Here is a 23,302-nt window from a genome sequence, read left to right on the forward strand (position 1 = left end):
CCGGATTTTAGCATGTCAGCAAACCACAAGAGTCCTACCTCATGTTCTGATTTTGCATCTTCTCAGACAGGAGCAAATATTTGTGGGTTCTTTGGAGATGCTGAATTTGAGATGTGTATTCGCTGGATGCAACTGGGGGCATTTTATCCATTCTCCAGGAATCACAACACCAATGGGACAAGGGTGAGCCAATAGTTTATGCTGCATTTTGATCCTCAAGAGTATGCTTATTTTATGAAAATTCAAAAAAATCACCAGAGCCTCCATTTCTTGGAAAAGCCACAGAGCTCAGAATCCTAGAGTGGTTAATAATTTTCAAGAATATACTTTTCCTCTTCTTTTTGGGGAATAGTGCCAAGGAGGAGTTTTTATAGCTTCTAAAGAGGCAAAACTAGAAGCCAGTTTTGTTTTAAGAATATTGAATTTGTATTTTGCTCAAATCCATCCAAGGTATGTCAGTGCTGCCTAGAAACCTCTTTCTCTATCATATGCAGGGCCAAGGCTACCCCTGTGCAGGGAAATTTGGAATCAGTGTTAAAGAAGAGGATGGACGTAGGGGGGCAGTTGGCTAGAAATGAAGGGAAGATGATGTATAACCCACATAGAGGATATGTGTTCAGGGTCCACTAGGATAGAGTAAAGAAAAAGTGATGGATATCTGTCTTCATCCATTTAGAGACAAGACCCTGTGGCCTGGAATTCAACCTTTGAGACGTTATCAAGAAACATCCTCCAGACCAGATATACTCTTCTGCCTTATTTCTATACTCTGATGCATAAAGCTCACGTTGAAGGCAGCACTGTTGTCCGACCCCTTCTTCATGAGTGAGTATAACCTGTTTCCCCAAGTAGCAGGCCTGGGCATGTCTTGTAAAAAGCCACCTACAACAGTTCTAAATCTAGGAATGAATGTTTTGTATTTATTTTTTAAGGTTTACAGATGACAATACAACCTGGAAAATAGACTGTCAGTTCATGCTGGGCCCTGCTTTATTAATCAGTCCAGTGCTGGAAAGTGTGAGTTTTTCATCCCAGATCAGAAACCCTTCAAACACATAATCTAATGTCACAGGAGGAGGACCTCAAAAACCATCTTGCCTCATTCCCTTCAGGCAAAATCCCGTTCTAGAACTTCTAAGGAAAATCTTTTTCTTCTTTTCAAGGTCTCTGCTAATGAAGTCATCCCAACCCTCTTTAATTTTTCATTTTAGAGTTTTATTGCCTTGCACCTTTATAAAATTTGCTTTGTAAAAAATAATTTCTTTCCTGTGTGTTTGTAGAGGAGTTTCTCAGGATCTTTCCTAATAAAACCTCTAAAACTTGAAAGCTGTACTAAAAGTTCTATTTTTCCTTAATTCTTAGAAAGCTTTTTTTAAAATTACAATTAAATTATTTCCTTATTGGAATATTCATAATGTAACGTGGATTTTATGTTTCAGAACACTTTTGAGATCTCTGCTTATTTTCCCAGAGCCCGTTGGTATGACTATAGCACGGTAAGACCAAACATTTTGTTCTGTGAAGAAACACATTGGTCCCTGCTTGCTAGAGAGGTGGCTAGAACTTTCTCCTGACTTCCAGGCATATATTCACAAAGGCAATAATTTTCAACCTTTTCAGCCATGGCAAATTTTGTTTCAATGAAATGTTACATAAAAGCATAAATAGATCACACTGAGGTTTCATGTCATGCTGCCTCCTTGTACCAGACCCACCCCACCTGTTTTCTGGAGCACACTTTGAAAACCATGAAAGGAGAATTTATTGTTGATTGAATACATACTGAGACATGGCTCAATTTCCAGTGCTTTGAGCGATGTTGAAAATCAGAGATTTTTCTCCTTAGGTTTGCTATATGTTGCCAGCTTTCCAACATGTTTCCTTGGAAAGGAAGAGCTTATAAGAAAGCATAGACTCACTCCATCCATCTATCTGCTGTCATTCATTGCCAATGTTCTTACTAGGGACGTGGCCAAGACTTGAATGGTGAATGGAGAAACTTGATTGCTCCCCTTGACCACATCAACCTTCATGTCAGAGGAGGCTACATATTGCCATGGCAAGAGCCCGCACTTAACACACACTACAGGTAGGAGAAGAGGAGGAATTTGACAGCTTCAGTGTACCCTGACAAGGTGGCTTTATTGGTAGCTTCCCCACCTTTATTAGTGCTATGTAGGTAAATAAACTAAATTACAGACAGGTTTAGTGGTTTGGTTCTGTGAGTGCCTTCTGAGTGGGAGTTGGGGGAATATGAGTTCATGGAGTCAGCCGTGGGGAGGTCTTTATCTGTAGGGCTGTGCCAAAAGTATGGGGAAAAAACCTTCCCCGAGGCTTGTACCGCTCTCCACATTATATATATATATATATATTAGGGACTTAATGAAGTGTTTGTCAGATGGGAGAGATATTCTGAGAGGATTAGAGAACTGAAGGTGACAAATGAGCTGGGTTTGGGAAATACTAAACCATTCAGTTTAGTTGGAACATAGATAAAGAAAGGGGATAAAATAAATGAGTCAAGTAAATTAGGATCAGATCATGGAGGATTATGAATGCCAGATTAAGTATTTTGGATTTGGGTTTTATTCTGTAGCAAACTGCAAACTACTTGCAGGGGTTTTCAGGGTTTTTCTTCCTAAGGAATTCATATCTCCTTATATACTTGTGATATGTTATATGTAAATTATTTATACTTGGTTTTTGAAAGTTGAAATTATACTGTTTCATTACATTTAAAAATATTTTCTATGACTTTTAAGCATCATGTTTTATCTTGTTTTACCTATTTTTAGAAATTTATGTGCGTATTTAAAGCATTACCTTCTCTTCTGGATAAGTAACATTTTCAAATGCTACTTATCATTTGAAAACGTAAGTAACATTTCATATTTATAACCTAACCCTAGAGAACAGTAATTTTCTCTTTTTGACAGTCGACAAAACTTTATGGGATTGACTGTTGCTTTGGATGACAACGGGGAAGCTCAAGGTCAGATGTTCTGGGATGATGGACAAAGCATTGGTGAGCATGAACTTTCTAGAATCCTTGTACACATTTAGAAATACGGTACCATAAAACCTCAGCATACAATTAGTATGAAATGAAAACCTACCTCTGTTTTCCTACTGTTAATAAGGCAATGATGATGGGGAATTGTTGCACATTTTGCCTCCTCATGTGTATTGTTATAGTGTAATTGGTATATAGACCAGAGTATGGTCCCTAGTTTTGCATGTTCAGGAGCCCCATATCATGGACTCAACAAGGGATGATCTATTCCTGTGTAACTATCTCATTCTGATAAAACAATGTGTATGCAAATAGCAGGCTGGTCATGAATTCATTCACAATGGGACATAGACCTGGATCCATTATTTGGGCCCACTATCTATAACAACCACCCTTTTTCTCATAATTAGTCCCACTCAGGAAACAAATTGCAGCTTAGAAAATTTTGTGGTGACTCAAAAATGAATTTAAGTATTACTCAAATTTACTCATATCAACAAAGTATTCCTTTTACTCTAATCTAGGGACATAATAGTTCTAACTTAGATAATGGGTAGTTGTCATTGTAATGCGAACATTCTCTTCCTCAGATATTTGTATAGGAATACTGATGCAGTGTTACCAACTGTCTCTCATTTTTCAATACTTACCGTGACTCAGATATTGTAATCTTAAAACAAGTCACACTTTCTGAAATTAAAGCTTATTTTTCACTAGTAACATATTTAAAAGTTTCCTCTGTTTAGTTTTCATTACGACTGTAATCTATTCTCATTAGATAAATCATTATAAAGATAGAAAACTAAAATTAAACACAGCTACTTTTAATATTTTTGCCATATTGCCTTTTTTTTTATTAATTAACGGAAAAAAAGAAATTAACCCAACATTTAGAAATCATACCATTCTACATATGCAATCAGTAATTCTTAACATCATCACATAGATGCATGATCATCGTTTCTTAGTACATTTGCATCGGTTTAGAAGAACTAGCAACACAACCGAAAAAGATATAGAATGTTAATATAGAGAAAAAAATAAAAGTAATAATAGTAAGAACAAAACAAAACAAAACAAAACAAAACAAAAACCTATAGCTTGGATGCAGCTTCATTCAGTGTTTTAACATGATTACTTTACAATTAGGTATTATTGTGCTGTCCATTTTTGAGTTTTTGTATCTAGTCCTGTTGCACAGTCTGTATCCCATCAGCTCCAATTACCCATTATCTTACCCTGTTTCTAACTCCTGCTGAACTCTGTTACCAATGACATATTCCAAGTTCATTCTCGAATGTCGATTCACATCATTGGGACCATACAGTATTTGTCTTTTAGTTTTTGGCTAGACTCACTTAGCATAATGTTCTCTAGGTCCATCCATGTTATTACATGGTTCATAATTTATCCTGTCTTAAAGCTGCATAATATTCCATCGTATGTATATACCACAGTTTGTTTAGCCACTCATCTGTTGATGGACATTTTGGCTGTTTCCATCTCTTTGCAATTGTAAATAACGCTGCTATAAACATTGGTGTGCAAATGTCCGTTTGAGTTTTTGCCCTTAATTCCTTTGAGTAGATTCCCAGCAATGGTATTGCTGGGTCGTATGGCAATTCTATATTCAGCTTTTTGAGGAACCGCCAAACTGCCTTCCACAGTGGTTGCACCCTTTGACATTCCCACCAACAGTGGATAAGTGTGCCTCTTTCTCCGCATCCTCTCCAGCACTTGTCATTTTCTGTTTTGTTGATAATGGCCATTCTGGTGGGTGTGAGATGATATCTCATTGTGGTTTTGATTTGCATTTCTCTAATGGTCAGGGACATTGAGCATCTCTTCATGTGCCTTTTGGCCATTTGTATTTCCTCTTCTGAGAGGTGTCTGTTCAAGTCTTTTTCCCATTTTGTAATTGCGTTGGCTGTCTTTTTGTTGTTGAGTTGAACAATCTCTTTATAAATTCTGGATACTAGACCTTTATCTGATATGTCATTTCCAAATATTGTCTCCCATTGTGTAGGCTGTCTTTCTACTTTCTTGATGAAGTTCTTTGATGCACAAAAGTGTTTAATTTTGAGGAGTTCCCATTTATTTATTTCCTTCTTCAGTGCTCTTGCTTTAGGTTTAAGGTCCATAAAACTGCCTCCAATTGTAAGATTCATAAGATATCTCCCTACATTTTCCTCTAACTGTTTTATGGTCTTAGACCTAATGTTTAGATCTTTGATCCATTTTGAGTTAACTTTTGTATAGGGTGTGAGAGATGGGTCTTCTTTCATTCTTTTGCATATGGATATCCAGTTCTCTAGGCACCATTTATTGAAGAGACTGTTCTGCCCCAGGTGAGTTGGCTTGACTGCCTTATCAAAGATCAAATGTCCATAGATGAGAGGGTCTATATCTGAGCACTCTATTTGATTCCATTGGTCGATATATCTATCTTTATGCCAATACCATGCTGTTTTGACCACTGTGGCTTCATAATATGCCTTAAAGTCAGGCAGTGCAAGACCTCCAGCTTTGTTTTTTTTCCTCAAGATGTTTTTAGCAATTCGGGGCACCCTGCCCTTCCAGATAAATTTGCTTATTGGTTTTTCTATTTCTGAAAAATAAGTTGTTGGGATTTTGATTGGTATTGCATTGAATCTGTAAATCAATTTAGGTAGGATTGACATCTTAACTATATTTAGTCTTCCAATCCATGAACACGGTATGCCCTTCCATCTATTTAGGTCTTCTGTGATTTCTTTTAGCAGTTTTTTGTAGTTTTCTTTATATAGGTTTTTTGTCTCTTTGGTTAAATTTATTCCTAGGTATTTTATTCTTTTAGTTGCAATTGTAAATGGGATTCGTTTCTTGATTTCCCCCTCCGCTTGTTCATTGCTAGTGTATAGAAATGCTACAGATTTTTGAATGTTGATCTTGTAACCTGCTACTTTGCTGTACTCATTTATTAGCTCTAGTAGTTTTGTTGTGGATTTTTCCGGGTTTTCGACATATAGTTATCATATCGTCTGCAAACAGTGATAGTTTTACTTCTTCCTTTCCAATTTTGATGCCTTGTATTTCTTTTTCTTGTCTAATTGCTCTGGCTAGAACCTCCAACACAATGTTGAATAATAGTGGTGATAGTGGACATCCTTGTCTTGTTCCTGATCTTAGGGGGAAAGTTTTCAATTTTTCCCCATTGAGGATGATATTAGCTGTGGGTTTTTCATATATTCCCTCTATCATTTTAAGGAAGTTCCCTTGTATTCCTATCTTTTGAAGTGTTTTCAACAGGAAAGGATGTTGAATCTTGTCAAATGCCTTCTCTGCATCAATTGAGATGATCATGTGATTTTTCTGCTTTGATTTGTTGATATGGTGTATTACATTAATTGATTTTCTTATGTTGAACCATCCTTGCATACCTGGGATGAATCCTACTTGGTCATGATGTATAATTCTTTTAATGTGTTGTTGAATACGATTTGCTAGAATTTTATTGAGGATTTTTGCATCTATATTCATTAGAGAGATTGGCCTGTAGTTTTCTTTTTTTGTAATATCTTTGCCTGGTTTTGGTATGAGGGTGATGTTGGCTTCATAGAATGAATTAGGTAGTTTTCCCTCCACTTCGATTTTTTTGAAGAGTTTGAGGAGAGTTGGTACTAATTCTTTCTGGAATGTTTGATAGAATTCAGATGTGAAGCCATCTGGTCCTGGACTTTTCTTTTTAGGAAGCTTTTGAATGACTGATTCAATTTCTTTACTTGTGATTGGTTTGTTGTGGTCATCTATGTCTTCTTGAGTCAAAGTTGGTTGTTCATGTCTTTCCAGGAACCTGTCCATTTCCTCTAAATTGTTGTATTTATTAGCGTAAAGTTGTTCATAGTATCCTGTTATTACCTCCTTTATTTCTGTGAGGTCAGTAGTTATGTCTCCTCTTCCATTTCTGATCTTATTTATTTGCATCCTCTCTCTTCTTATTTTTGTCAATCTTGCTAAGGGCCCATCAATCTTATTGATTTTCTCATAGAACCAACTTCTGGCCTTATTGATTTTCTCTATTGTTTTCATGTTTTCAATTTCACTTATTTCTGCTCTAATCTTTGTTACTTCTTTCCTTTTGCTTGCTTTGGGATTAGTTTGCTGTTCTTTCTCCAGTTCTTCCAAGTGGACAGTTAATTCCTGCATTTTTGCCTTTTCTTCTTTTCTGATATAGGCATTTAGGGCAATAAATTTCCCTCTTAGCACTGCCTTTGCTGCGTCCCATAAGTTTTGATATGTTGTGTTTTCATTTTCATTCGCCTCGAGGTATTTGCTAATTTCTCTAGCAATTTCTTCTTTGACCCACTCGTTGTTTAGGAGTGTGTTGTTGAGCCTCCACGTATTTGTGAATTTTCTGGCACTCCGCCTATTATTGATTTCCAACTTCATTCCTTTATGATCCGAGAAAGTGTTGTGTATGATTTCAATCTTTTTAAATTTGTTAAGACTTGCTTTGTGACCCAGCATATGGTCTATCTTTGAGAATGATCCATGAGCACTTGAGAAAAAGGTGTATCCTGCTGTTGTGGGATGTAATGTCCTATAAATGTCTGTTAAGTCTAGCTCATTTATAGTAATATTCAGATTCTCTATTTCTTTATTGATCCTCTGTCTAGATGTTCTGTCCATTGATGAGAGTGGTGAATTGAAGTCTCCAACTATTATGGTATATGAGTCTATTTCCCTTTTCAGTGTTTGCAGTGTATTCCTCATGTATTTTGGGGCATTCTGGTTCGGTGCACAAATATTTATGATTGTCATGTCTTCTTGTTTAATTGTTCCTTTTATTAGTATATAGTGTCCTTCTTTGTCTCTTTTAACTGTTTTACATTTGAAGTCTAACTTGTTGGATATTAGTATAGCCACTCCTGCTCTTTTCTGGTTGTTATTTGCGTGAAATATCTTTTCCCAACCTTTCACTTTCAACCTATGTTTATCTTTGGGTCTAAGATGTGTTTCCTGTAGACAGCATATAGAAGGATCCTGTTTTTTAATCCATTCTGCCAATCTATGTCTTTTGATTGGGGAATTCAGTCCATTAACATTTAGTGTTATTACTGTTTGGATAATATTTTCCTCTAACATTTTGCCTTTTGTATTATATATATCATATCTGACTTTCCTTCTTTCTACACTTTTCTCCATGCCTCTCTCTTCTGTCTTTTTGTATCTGACTCTAGTGCTTCCTTTAGTATTTCTTGCAGAGCTGGTCTCTTGGTCACAAATTCTTTCAGTGACTTTTTGTCTGAGAATGTTTTAATTTCTCCCTCATTTCTGAAGGATAATTTTGCTGGATATAGGAGTCTTGGTTGGCAGTTTTTCTCTTTTAGTAATTTAAATATATCATCCCACTGTCTTCTAGCTTCCATGGTTTCTGCTGAGAAATCTACACATAGTCTTATTGGGTTTCCCTTGTATGTGATGGATTGTTTTTCTCTTGCTGCTTTCAAGATCCTCTCTTTCTCTTTGACCTCTGACATTCTAAGTAGTAAGTGTCTTGGAGAACGCCTATTTGGGTCTAATCTCTTTGGGGTGTGCTGCACTTCTTGGATCTGTAATTTTAGGTCTTTCATAAGAGTTGGGAAATTTTCAGTGATAATTTCTTCCATTAGTTTTTCTCCTCCTTTTCCCTTCTCTTCTCCTTCTGGGACACCCACAACATGTATATTTGTGCGGTTCATGTTGTCCTTGAGTTCCCTGATACCCTGTTCAAATTTTTCCATTCTTTTCCCGATAGTTTCTGTTTCTTTTTGGAATTCAGATGTTCCATCCTCCAAATCACTAATTCTATCTTCTGTCTCTTTAAATCTATCATTGTAGGTATCCATTGTTTTTTCCGTCTTTTGTACTTTGTCCTTCACTTCCATAAGTTCTGTGATTTGTTTTTTCAGTTTTTCTATATCTTCTTTATGTTCAGCCCATGTCTTCTTCATGTCCTCCCTCAATTTATCGATTTCATTTTTGAAGAGGTTTTCCATTTCTGTTCGTATATTCAGCATTAGTTGTCTCAGCTCTTGTATCTCATTTGAACTGTTGGTTTGTTCCTTTGACTGGGCCATATTCTCAATCTTCTGAGCGTGGACCGTTATCTTCTGTTGCTGGCGTCTGGGCATTTAGTCAGATTTCCCTGGGTGTAGGACCCAACAAGGTTGTAAGATTTTTCTGTGAAATCTCTGGGTTCTGTTTTTCTTATCCTGCCCAGTAGGTGGCGCTCGTGGCACACGTTTGTCTCACGTGTTTGGAAGGGATCCCCCTGGTCACCGATCTCCGCGGCCTGGGGATTTCTGATCCAATTCTCTCAGTTGGTTCGGGGGCCGCGCGTGGTGGGGGCGTCAGCCGCCATGGCTTGAGGGGACCCTGTGGCTGGTCGCCAGCCGCAGCAGGCCCGGGGAATTCCCCACCGGACCAGGAAGCCGCCCGCAGGGGAGGGCCACCACGGCTTGGGTAGCCCTCTGATCCGAGACTCCTAGCTGGACCAGGAAGCCGCCGGCAAAAGAGGGGTGCCGGCCGCCTCGGCTTGGGAAACTTGCCTCTCCAAGACTCTCAGCCGGCCCAGGAAGGAGGGAGGGAGGAGCTCCAGCCGCCACAGCTGCTGCTGCTCGGGAAATCGCGCGCCGCTCGGGGATCTCACCGCAGCCGAGTCTCGCAGTCAGACTAGCCAGTCCAGACTGGGGTACGCTGTGTGTCCATTCCCTGCCGTGGCCCCGGGAGCTGTTCTGCACTGTTTCAGTTCACCTAGTAGGTGTTTTGGAGGAGGAACCAAGATGCACATACCTTACTAAGCCGCCATCTTGGCCCCGCCCATATTGCCTTTTGATTTTGTATCCTTAAGAAAATGCTTAAAATTGTACAGAGCTGTAAGCATAATGCATTTTTAATGTGTGAATCCTGTTTCTTTTCACTTAACGTAATGACAAAAATACATTAGATATTGTTACATATTCTTTATAAACATCATTGTGGTAACTGTATTCCATTGAGAGGATATACCATCATTTACCTTACTTTCTATAGTTACTCTCTAAAAAGAAGGTTTTCAGTGTTCACTGTTACAAATAGGGTGCTTGAGTTTTAATATTTTTAACATTTCAAATTATTTCTGTAAGATAGATTCCTAGAAATGTCTTTTAAACAACTTTATTTTTATAATTTATATAAATATAATGCATCCATTTAAAGTCTATAGTTCTGTAAGTTTTGACAAATGTATTTATTCAGTTGTATAACCACTGCCACAATCAAGATACAAAATATTTTCATAAACCCCCCCCAAATTTCCATTGTAATTCTCTATAGTCAGCCCAACATCACTTTCTGGATCCTGGCAGCAACTAATCTGCCTTCACTCATGATAGATTAAATTTGTCTTTTCTAGGTTTCATATAAGTAGAATCATTCAGTGTGTTCTCTTTTTGTGTTTAACTTCTTTTACTTAGAAAATGTTTTTGAAATGCACTCATGTTGCTAATTACCTTTTATCCATTCTGTAGATATACTGCAATTTGTTTACTCATTTGGTTATTGATGAATATTTAAGTTGTTTCATTTTTTGACCACTATAAATAAATCTGCTATGATTGACTATAAATCATCTTGTAATCATATGCTTTATCTCCCTTGAGTAAAAACTTAGGTATGGAATTTCTGGGCTGGGTCATATGATAAAAATATGTTTAACTTCTGAAAAAACTTTGTCCTTTGCCCAATTTTTTTTGTTATTTTTATTTTAATTATTGAGCTCTAAGAGTTCTGTACATCTGTACATTTGGCAGATATATGGATCTCCTAGTCATTTGTATGCCTTTTTCAATTCTATTATGATTTCTTACAAATAGAAAAGTTTAATTTTAATGAATTCCAATGTATTAATTTTTTTCTTTTATGCTTTGTGCAAACTTAGCTTCAAGTTTCTTAAAGCTTAGCTAAACCAAGATTACAAATATTTTTTGTTTCCTATTTTTTAGAAGTTTTACAATTTTAGCATTTACCCTTAGCACAATTATCAAATTTTCATTAATTTTTGCATGTGGTATAAGATAACAATCAAGATTAATTTTCCCCCATGTATTTATCCAACTGTTTCAGCAACCACTTTTTTGAAAGTGCAACATTTTCTCCATTGTATTATCTTAACACCTTTGTCAAATATCAATAGATCATGTATGATAAAATTTTATTTTGGGATTATTCATATTCACAATATGAATATCTATATATGTATCCTTATGTCAGTGTCTTACTGTCTTGATTAGTGTAGCTCTATAGTAAGTAGTGAAATCAGGTGGTATAGGTTCTTCTACTTTGTTCTTTTTTTTTTTTTTCAAAATTGTTTGGCTATTCTAATTAATTTGTATTTACATTTATATTTTAAAAGCAACTTGACAATTTCCACCAAAAACAATGTGCTGGGATTTTGGTTGGAATTGCATTGATTCTAGAGACAATTTTGGGATAGCTATCATCTATCTATCCTATCATTTACTATATAGCAATCATCTAGCAATGTATATATAATCGCCATTTACTTGCATCTTCTTTCATTTTCAGTGCCTGAGTCTTACACATATTTTGTTAAATGTATCCTAAGTATTTCTAAGTTTTTTCATAGTAGTGTAAACGGCATTTTATATGTCTCTTAACAATATATGGATAGTACATAATGGGCCTATATTAATTTAATGTGTATAGAAGAGATTTTTTTTCAAGTGACTATTTGCCCTTTTATGGTGAAACCTGACAAAAAGGAAGGATATGAAGGAATTAGGTGACTTTTCCTTTCAGAATTCAATTCAGTCTATGGACTTAAAAAAATATCATTCTAATAAGTAAATTGTATAGAAAGAAATATGTCCTACTGCAATTAAATAAATCTGGGTTCCGTTATCTTTCAATCATTTTCTAGTTTTGTATCTTTTGGCAAGTAACTTTTCATTTCTTTGCCACATTTTCTCATCTTAACATCTGCAGGATACTCCCTACTTGTAAGTTTTTAGGCAGATAAAATTATTTAAAATAGAGAGAGAATTCTGTGTGTACGGGTGCTGAATATAAAAATGTATCATTATCATCCAAGGTAAATAAAACTCTACTATAAACCTTAAAGATGAGGTATTTTATTATTAAAATTAATGTGGCTACTATGACAATAAGAAGTCCGAAAGTCAGAGAGAAGAGGCTGACCATCTACCACGTTACGTGAATATGAATAACAGGAAGTTAACTGGGTGGTGGGAGTTGACAGTATTTGCCTTACAAGAGAATAATATGCTACAATGCCAATTTTTTAATTTAAGAACTGTATTTATTGAATGGCTGGAATGTTGCCATCTCTCAGGAAGTATATATTTTCCATTAAATTAAATCTGAGTGAAAAATGGTATTTTAATCAAGGGTTTGCTTGATAAGCAAGAAATCATTGTAAAAGGAATTAATGGCCATGATGAGGTATTAACACAGTAGCAGTATTCTTGCCAAGGTAACTGCAGACCACATATTGTTGGATTATGCCAAGTATCTGGTTGGGTGATTAGGTAGAAAGTAATGTCATTATCATGGCATGCAGTATGAGTGATTAAGCCAATTTAGTAAGTGAGGAGAAATAATGAGGCTAATTTTGCAGACTTTGAATTTGAGATTCCTGTAGGATTTCCTGGTGAAGATGGCTACTACATAGTTAGGAAATATGGGTGTGGTATTTAAAAGATTGATGAGCAGCCAACTATAGATCTGATGGTACAATGATAAAGAGAAATCCTAGGCTGTTTTTTAAAATTAATTAGTTCCCAGACCATGCACCTTAAAAAAAATTGATGAGAACATTTTTTTTGAAAAATATAGTTTTACAAAAAAGAAAATGCCGGGCAGGCCACAGTGGCTCAGCAGGCAAGGACGCTTGCCTGCCAGGCCAGAGGACCCGGGTTCGATTCCCAGTGCCTGCCCATGTTAAAAAAAAAAAAAAAAAGAAAATGCCTTTTCCCCCACTTCTGGGGCCTGACTATAATTTTTTGGTAGCAGCTTTATTGAGGTATAAGTCATTTAACGTGAAAGTAACCCTTTAATAATGTACAATTCAATCATTTTTAGTGTGTTTATGAGTATGTATAGTCACAGAGCTCTGCAACTACCACCACAATCAATTTTAGAATATTTTCATCACCACAACAATAAACCCCATATCCTTTAGCTATTTTTACACTTCAGTGTCCCTTTCCTTTCCATCTCTAGGCAGTGGCTGCCCTAGGGATCCACTAATCTACTTTCTGTAAATTTTCCTATTCTGGATATTTCCTATAAATAAATCATAAATATGCTCTTTGTGACTGGCTTCTATCACTTTGCAAAATGTTTTTGAGGTTTATCCATGCTGTAACATATAGCAGCACCTCATTTCTTTTATGACTAGAAAATATTCATTGTATCAATATACCACACTTTTATAGCTATGATGGATGTTTGGATTGTTTCTACTTTTTGGTTATTATAAATAATGCTGCTATAAAAATTTGCATGTAAGCTTTGTGTAGACATTTTTTTCAGTTCTCTTGGGTATGTATATAGGAGTAAAATTTCTGTCCGTATGGTAATAAGTTTAACTTTTTGAGGAACTGCCAAACTGTTTTCCAAAGTGTCTGTACCATTTACATTCCTACGAGCAAGGTATGAAGGTTCCAATTTCTCCATATCCGTGTCAAGACTTATTATCATCTGTCTTTTTCATTATAGCCATCTTAGTGGGTATGAGGTGGTATCTCATTGTGGTTTCAAATTGCATTTCTCTAATGACTAATGCTATAGAGCATCTGTTCATGTACTCATTTGCCATTTGTATATCTCCCTCGGAGAAATGTGTATTCATATCCTCTGCCCATTTTTAATTAAGTTTTCTTTTCATTGTTGAATTGAAAGAGTTCTTTATATGTTCTAGATATAGATCCTGTGACATGTATGATTGCAAACACTTTCTCCCACTTAGTGGGTTATCTTTTCATTTTTTTTTGACACTATCCTTTAAAGAACAAAAGATTTCATTTATCTATTTTTTCCTTCTGTTAATTATATTTATGTGTTAGATTTAACAAACCACTGCCAAGTCTAACGTCATGAAGATTTACTCCTGATTTCTTGTAAGAGTTTTAGCTTTCACATTTACATATTGAACACTTATTATGGACAAGCAGACTGTTATGTATCTTATTGCTTTGAGCTAGGCACTGTTATTTCCATTTTACAGATGAGGAAATGGGGCATGTAAGTATTAGGTAACTTACCTGAGGTTGGACAACTAGTAAGTAAATCAGCTGGGATTTAAATCCATATCTGTTTGACTTGAGAGCTTGGGTTCCTCATCACTGCAGAATAATCTTCTCTGCTTTGAGCCTTTATCATCATAGTCCTGTGACCTCTCATATCCTTCCTGCTTCTGCCCTTGTACTTGCTAAATCAGCACAGAAATAACCACATTTCTTCTCCTATGGCATTTAAACTTAGTTCAACACAGTTTCTTCTGCATTTGCAACCACATGGCCATCACCTCAAGATACCTCCTTTCTCATGCACATCCCTACACTGACCCTTGGTGGAATATTCTCTCAGCTACTATTTTAGTGCTACTCAGATAAATAATGATTATTCTGATAAGTAATTATGACCTTCTGTGATATTTTTCTGATTTTATCAAGATTATCTGCTTCAGTTGAACAATATATAGTTGCTTTTCCTTTCCTTTTTCTTGCTTACAGATACCTATGAAAATGGAGACTATTTCTTAGCAAGCTTTACAGCAGCACAGGTAAGACTATTTTATTGAATTCTATAAATCCTTTTTGAGTTAGCTAAAGATTAACCATTATCAATTAACCATACAAATATAACATCTCACATCGTAATAAGAGTTCCTTTCTACCTTTGTTTCTGTTTCAGTTTGCTAAAGCTGCTGGAATGCAATATACCAGAAATAGGTTAGCTTTTACAATGGGGATTTCTTAGCTTACAAATTTACAATTCTAGGCCATGAACATGTCCAAAATAAGGCATCATCAGGATGATACCTTTTCTGAAGACTGGTTACGGGTGGCACCTGTGTCAGATAGCAAGGCACACAGCAACATCTGCTGGTCCTTCTCTCCTGGGTTTCATTGCTTAAGTTTCTGGCTTCTCCACCTGTTAGTTTCTCTAAACTTCTCTGGGTGTTTCTCTGTGAGTTTCTCTTAATTTCATCTCCTTGCTTCTGTATGTGTTTTAAACTCTTATAAAGGACTCCAGCAAAAGGATGAAGACCTACTCTGAAAGAGGTGGTTCCAATCTCAATTGAAATAACCTAATCAAAAGGTCCCATCTACTTGGGTCTGCATCCACAATGAATTAAAGGAACATGACCTTCTTTGAGTATATGACGGCTTCAAACCATCAAAACTTCTAGAATTCCAATCTAGAATTGCCTTTAAAATAGGGAAGAAGAAATCCTTGTGTTAACAATTTATCACACTATAGAAAGAAACTTGGGACTCAAATAATGTTGTGGGGAAAAAACTGGGTCCTTCAATTTATAACATGTTTTCTGGAGATGAAAAAGTACTTTTAGGCTGACGAATTTTGAAGTGTAAGTTATCAATTTCACCATAATGCTGCATAACTAATAATCCCAAAACTTCATGGCATTCAACAATAAACACTTATTTAGTTCATAACTTTGCAGGGTTCTGATGATCTGGGCTGAACCTAGTTGATTTTGGCTAGCTCACATATACCTGCAGTCAGTTATTGGTCTCTTTGGCTGCTTGGATGATCTTGGCTTTGCTTTCTCATGTCTTAGGAGTCAGCTCGTTCTTGGATGCACCTTAGAGCTGCATTATCTAATAGGATAGCCACTCACTAGTCACATGTGACTATTGAACACTTAAAATGTGACTAGTCTAATTTTACATATTTGAAAGTTAGTATGGAAAAAGATTGAGATTAATATAGCATTCAAATAAACATCCCCTGCCTCTTTTTCCTTTTTAAAAATGTGGCTACTTAGAGAAACTAAAATTACTTATGTGGTTTGCATTATATTTCTGTAGAACAGCACAGAACTCAATATTGCTTAACTATTATTATTTTTTGCCTAGACTATATTTTTTTACCGTTGCCTCATATTGTCTCTGTATTTTTAACACATGTATTAGTTGTTTAGCACAGATAGGTCTCATGGTTAACTAAAACCTTCAAATTATATTCATAGACACAATTATCAGGTCAGGCTTTCTCCATCCTGCAATTGCCCTTTAGAAACAAGGGCAATGTGTGTCTTGTTGTCAAGACAAGACTGTGTGTCTTAATTAAACTTGTAAAATTTTGTAATTAATTTCAGAAAAGGTGAATTGAAGACTACATATTTTTCCTCTCAAAATATCATTTATTTTAATGAAACCATTGATCCGAAAGTCCTGGATTTGGTTCCATTTCTACTGCTAACTAGCTATTCATCCTTTGAGAAGATACTTCTGATGAAGCTACGTTTCTTTATTATAAATGAATAGATTACCCATAAATAGCTTCTAGCACTAAAATTCCATTCTTCTATAATTCCAAGATAGTGAGTGATAAGTTAATTCTTATTTCTATGTGATATGCAATGGATTTTTTTCTCCATAAGGATTAGTAGCCTGAAATGAAGGAAAATTCCAGTTTTCCCTAAAGATACTTCTTAATTATGGTAAGATAGCTTGCCATGGGGAGGAGAAGATTTTATCATTTTGTCCATTTCTTCATTATAAATACTCCCACCACCATGGCCAGCTTCAAGCTATCAACTGGTAAATAACTGGCTTGCAAAATTCCAGGAGTTTAAAAATGGGCTCTCCCAAATCAATAAGAACCAACTCCAGCATATCCATTTACTTCAAATTTGTTCCTTTCTCCTTATTTCTCTCCATTGCACCTGTCCAGTCAGTCACAAAAATCCTGTTAATTCTTCCTAATGCCAATTGCACGTCTCTTTCTCTTCTTACAAAACCACCAGAGTCAAGGAAATCAAGACTTCATTTTACCGAACTATCTCTTGCTTTACTGTATAAATCTTCATGTTATCTTACATACCTAACCAGGCTCATTTCTTTATTTGCTTAGCATCAGCTACAGTGGCCCTTGTACTCAATAAGTTTGCCTTTGTTTAATATATCACAATCCCCCCGTATCTCTTTTGCATTCATTTCACCTTTAAAAGTCCTGCTTATCCATCCAGGGCTTCTGAAGTTCCATGTCCTTTCTAAGTCCTACCATTCCTGTAGTGATTTTTCCTTTCTACGAACACCTCTAGCAAACAATTTCTGTGACTTTCATTTGGGCTTTGATTCTGTGCCACCTCTTAATTTGTCTCACATTTTTTAGCCTGTGTATTGATACTTAAATGATGTGGCTAAATGCCTGTATTTGTTGCAAATTGTCTTTAATCTGGGGACTGTTTCCTATTTTGTTGTGTACCTTGCATTAGCTAGTGCAGTACTCTACACACAGGCCCATTGGTATTCAAACCCTGGCTACATCAGTCACCTGTGTGCTCTGGGGCTACTCACCTCATCTCCCAGAGCCTTAGTTTTTTCATCTGTAAAACAGGGATAACAGTGTCTTCTCTTCCAAGTCATTTTAAGAATTAGTAAGAATACAGGTAAAGTAAGCTAAAGTAAGCTAAAGTAAGGGACATACTCAGGGAAGTATGTCTTCATGAAGTGTTTACTTTTTGAAAAGAGCAAACAACAAAAGTAATTTGAGGTTGGTGATTATTTTAAATTGAAACATAGTCTGTTAACAAATGTTTTTTTTCCCCTTAATAATCCTTTACAGAACATCTTGCAAATCCAGATCATACACAATAAGTATTTGAGTGACTCAAATCCACTGAAAGTTGGATATATTAGGATCTGGGGGGTAAACTCTACTTATGTAACACAAGTCACTGTCACCTATGACAACCAGCAATTCACAGACACCACCTTCAAGAGTGACCCTTCCAATCAGGTATATAAAGCAATGTTATCATATCGTAAGTGAATTTTATTATCCTGAAAAATTATCACACCTATTACTAGCATTATTTAATTGATATGAGATGCCATAAGTACGTGGAATAGAAGTGTTCCTAAAAAGTTGTATCATATTATAAAAGTGTTGAATCATGTTATGAAGTGCACAAAATTTGTGGTCCTCACAGTGTGGTCCTAGGATCAATGATCAATGGTCTAATGAAATCCTTTCTCTGTGGTTCCTGAAACAATTGTGCTATGCTTTAGGTTGTATAGGCTAAAATAAAGAAGAGTGGTTCCCTAAAGTTGCTGCGAGTTTCCCCTTCTTCATATCCCTGCTTAAATTGTTGGCTCTTATAGCTTGGTGATAATTGGTAGTAAACTGTGGCAATCACCAAATGAATGTCTCCTTCCTGCAGTGTCAGATAAAATGAACTGGTTAACAAACCAAAATGATATAAATACAGATGAGAATTGTTACCAAAGGCAACTAAATAGCTTCAATAAACCAGCAATTTTTAGTGGAGCAGCTAGCAATTCAGTTACAAAAGGACACCACAAAGGGAGAAGATTCCTACTTTAGAACATGAGATTAATCATAAATACAGACCAAGTTATCCATGGGGGAAGGCTTAGAAAACTGAAAAATGGATAACTATAGCTCTTATTTTCTAAAAGGTGAAAAGGGTGCCCTTCTGGTATTTGGATTTCAGATCCAAATTTTCAGCACCCAATGCATCCTCTCTCTATATAGTCTCTTCAAAACATTTGTCCTGGACTACTGGTTTAAAACTACCCTTTGCAAGTAATTGCTTCTATCTGAGACTAATTCAGAAAATTTTTAAATATCTTATTTTTGGGAAATTCTATAGCACATTGGATTATGTGCTATATGTGTCAGGCATTATATTAGGTGTTGGAGATAGTGAGAACATGAAACCAGCTTGCCATCAAGATTATTATGATCCCATGGCAAAAGAAAGAAATTATGATAAACATAGGTTTTAAATGAAACTGAAAAAAATTGTTAAATGAAGTAGAAAAAATTGTCAACATGAGGATTATATGTTGGAGTCAGTGTGACTTTAAAGGAATGTTTATATCATTTATTTCTCTCATAGAGAAAAGCGAATGCATTGTTTTATGTTAAATTATAATACGAGGTGTAACTTAAATGTCATGATTAAGAAGTTCTAAAATGCCAAATTTTTCTCTTCTTTTCTGACAGATACTAACTATTCAATTGACTGACAAGATAATCAGCCTGGAAAAGTTGACTGAGGTTACTTGGATTCATGGTGACCATGTAGCTACTACTCTCCCTGTGACAAGCACCTTCCCAATGAGTTCTCATCCTCCATCTCCTACTGTACCTACCAGTTCTGTGCCTACTATAACTAGTTCCTTTAGTACAAGTACGGGTGCTCCTAGCACAAGCACTACTGTGATTATGCCATCTACTCCTTCTCCAATAATTAATGCCACTGCTCCCACAAGTGATCATTTTCCTATTACGACTACGCCTTTCTCTCCAAACACTACTGCTGGAAACACTACTGTTACTGTGATGACTACTTCTCCTACAAGTACTGGCATTGTCAGTACTACTAGCACTCCTTCCATAGAAACTACTACTACTCCTTCTCCAATAATTACTGCCACTACTCCCACAAGTGGTCATTTTCCTTTTACGACTAAACCCTTCTTTCCAAACACTACTGCTGGAAACACTACTGTTACTGTGATGACTACTTCTCCTACAAGTATTGGCATTGTCAGCACTACTAGTACTCCTTCCATGGAAACTACAACTACTCCTTCTCCAATAATTACTGCCACTGCTCCCACAAGTGGTCATTTTCCTTTTACGACTAAGCCCTTCTTTCCAAACACTACTTCTGGAAACACTACTGCTACAGTGATGACTACTTCTCCTACAAGTACTGGCATTGTCAGCACTACTAGTACTCCTTCCATGGAAACTACAACTACTCCTTCTGCAATAATTACTGCCACTGCTCCCACAAGTGGTCATTTTCCTTTTACGACTACGCCCTTCTCTCCAAACACTACTGCTGGAAACACTACTGTTACTGTGATGACTACTTCTCCTACAAGTACTGGCATTGTCAGCACTACTAGTACTCCTTCCATGGAAACTACTACTACTCCTTCTCCAATAATTACTGCCACTGCTCCCACAAGTGGTCATTTTCCTTTTACGACTACGCCCTTCTCTCCAAACACTACTGCTGGAAACACTACTGTTACTGTGATGACTACTTCTCCTACAAGTACTGGCATTGTCAGCACTACTAGTACTCCTTCCGTGGAAACTACTACTACTCCTTCTCCAATAATTACTGCCACTGCTCCCACAAGTGGTCATTTTCCTTTTACGACTACGCCCTTCTCTCCAAACACTACTGCTGGAAACACTACTGTTACTGTGATGACTACTTCTCCTACAAGTACTGGCATTGTCAGCACTACTAGTACTCCTTCCGTGGAAACTACTACTACTCCTTCTCCAATAATTACTGCCACTGCTCCCACAAGTGGTCATTTTCCTTTTACGACTACGCCCTTCTCTCCAAACACTACTGCTGGAAACACTACTGTTACTGTGATGACTACTTCTCCTACAAGTACTGGCATTGTCAGCACTACTAGTACTCCTTCCGTGGAAACTACTACTACTCCTTCTCCAATAATTACTGCCACTGCTCCCACAAGTGGTCATTTTCCTTTTACGACTATGCCCTTCTCTCCAAACACTACTGCTGGAAACACTACTGTTACTGTGATGACTACTTCTCCTACAAGTACTGGTATTGTCAGCACTACTAGTACTCCTTCCATGGAAACTACTACTACTCCTTCTCCAATAATTACTGCCACTGCTCCCACAAGTGGTCATTTTCCTTTTACGACTACGCCCTTCTCTCCAAACACTACTGCTGGAAACACTACTGTTACTGTGATGACTACTTCTCCTACAAGTACTGGCATTGTCAGCACTACTAGTACTCCTTCCATGGAAACTACTACTACTCCTTCTCCAATAATTACTGCCACTGCTCCCACAAGTGGTCATTTTCCTTTTACGACTACGCCCTTCTCTCCAAACACTACTGCTGGAAACACTACTGTTACTGTGATGACTACTTCTCCTACAAGTACTGGCATTGTCAGCACTACTAGTACTCCTTCCGTGGAAACTACTACTACTCCTTCTCCAATAATTACTGCCACTGCTCCCACAAGTGGTCATTTTCCTTTTACGACTACGCCCTTCTCTCCAAACACTACTGCTGGAAACACTACTGTTACTGTGATGACTACTTCTCCTACAAGTACTGGCATTGTCAGCACTACTAGTACTCCTTCCATGGAAACTACTACTACTCCTTCTCCAATAATTACTGCCACTGCTCCCACAAGTGGTCATTTTCCTTTTACGACTATGCCCTTCTCTCCAAACACTACTGCTGGAAACACTACTGTTACTGTGATGACTACTTCTCCTACAAGTACTGGCATTGTCAGCACTACTAGTACTCCTTCCGTGGAAACTACTACTACTCCTTCTCCAATAATTACTGCCACCACTCCCACAAGTGGTCATTTTCCTTTTACGACTACGCCCTTCTCTCCAAACACTACTGCTGGAAACACTACTGTTACTGTGATGACTACTTCTCCTACAAGTACTGGCATTGTCAGCACTACTAGTACTCCTTCCGTGGAAACTACTACTACTCCTTCTCCAATAATTACTGCCACCGCTCCCACAAGTGGTCATTTTCCTTTTACGACTACGCCCTTCTCTCCAAACACTACTGCTGGAAACACTACTGTTACTGTGATGACTACTTCTCCTACAAGTACTGGCATTGTCAGCACTACTAATACTCCTTCCGTGGAAACTACTACTACTCCTTCTCCAATAATTACTGCCACTGCTCCCACAAGTGGTCATTTTCCTACTATGGCTACATCTTTTTCTCCAAGTTCTAATACTATAAACAATAATGTTGATATGATGACTCCTTCTCTTGTAAGTGCTGATGTTAGTATCACTAATAATAATATTTTTATTACAAATTCTCCTTCCTCAACAATATCTGGTAGTGCTAGCACTACTATGACTACTCCTTCTTCTTCAAATACTCATGATACTATTAATACTCTTTCTGTTATAACTACTCTTCTTCCTGTCACTGCAAGGGCTGCTAGCACTAGTAATATTGTTCCTAATATAACTACTCTTTCTCCAAGTACTGATGCTGTTAGTATAAGTAATGCTATTCCTATCATGACTACTTCTTTACCAAGTCCTTGACCCTCTCCTACCTCTACTCTTACTTCCACTGTTAACTCTACTACTATTTTGAGCCCCTCTACAATGAATAATACATTTGTCACTGATATGATTACTATAATTAATACACCTACTGATGAAAATACCACTTATTTCAGCACTCTAGAAACACAAAGTACCAAAATAGATGCTACAGTTGTTGTAGCCAGTATCCCAGATAATACCATGTATTCTAGTTTGCTAGCTGCTGGAATGCAATATACCAGAAACGGAACAGCTTCCAAAAAGGGGAATTTAATAAGTTGCAAGTTTACAGTTCTAAGGCTGAGAAAATGTCCCAATTACAACAAGTCTAAAGAAATGTCCAATCTAAGACACCCATCCAGGGAAAGATACCTTGGTTCAAGAAGGCTGATATAGTTCAGGGTTTCTCTCTCAAGTGAGAAGGCACATGGTGAACACAGTCAGGGCTTCTCTCTCGGCTGGAAGGGCACGTGGTGAAGACAGTGTCATCTGCTAGCTTTGTCTCCTGGCTTCCTGTTTCATGAAGCTCTCCGGGAGGCATTTTACTTCTTCATCTCCAAAGGTCGCTGGCTGGCGAACTCTCTGCTTCGTGGTGCTGCAGCATTCTCTGCTCTCTCTGAATCTCTCATTCTCCAAAATGTTTCCTCTTTTATAGGACTTCAGAAACTAATCAAGACCCACTCAAATGGGTGGAGACATGTCATCCCCTAATCCAGTTTAACAACCATTCTTAACTAAATCACATCAACCAGGGAGATGATCTCATTACAGTTTCAAATATACAGTATTGAATAGGGATTATTCTACCTTTAAGAAATGAGATTTATATTAAAACATGGCTTTTCTTAGGGGGCATACTTCCTTTCAAACCAGCACACCATGAGTCAGATAAAACAGCTA

At 36.9% G+C, this 23,302-nt stretch overlaps 1 protein-coding gene across 1 annotated transcript in view; it reads left to right on the plus strand.

Annotated features, from left to right (window-relative positions):
- The window catches only part of MGAM (maltase-glucoamylase), a 198,935-nt gene extending 176,432 nt beyond the window's left edge, over positions 1-22,503 (plus strand). The window contains exons 64-72 of the mRNA XM_077148064.1: positions 67-183; positions 677-825; positions 933-1,017; positions 1,440-1,496; positions 1,965-2,089; positions 2,937-3,025; positions 14,791-14,840; positions 17,876-18,049; positions 19,283-22,503. Coding sequence (XP_077004179.1) covers positions 67-183; positions 677-825; positions 933-1,017; positions 1,440-1,496; positions 1,965-2,089; positions 2,937-3,025; positions 14,791-14,840; positions 17,876-18,049; positions 19,283-22,399 — 3,963 coding nt within the window. The 3' untranslated portion in view covers positions 22,400-22,503. The remainder of the gene's footprint in view (positions 1-66; positions 184-676; positions 826-932; positions 1,018-1,439; positions 1,497-1,964; positions 2,090-2,936; positions 3,026-14,790; positions 14,841-17,875; positions 18,050-19,282) is intronic.
- The last annotated feature ends 799 nt before the right edge of the window (positions 22,504-23,302 follow it).

Source organism: Tamandua tetradactyla, chromosome 1 (genome assembly GCF_023851605.1).
Source record: "Tamandua tetradactyla isolate mTamTet1 chromosome 1, mTamTet1.pri, whole genome shotgun sequence".
In the NCBI taxonomy this organism is placed as follows: Eukaryota; Metazoa; Chordata; class Mammalia; order Pilosa; family Myrmecophagidae; genus Tamandua; species Tamandua tetradactyla.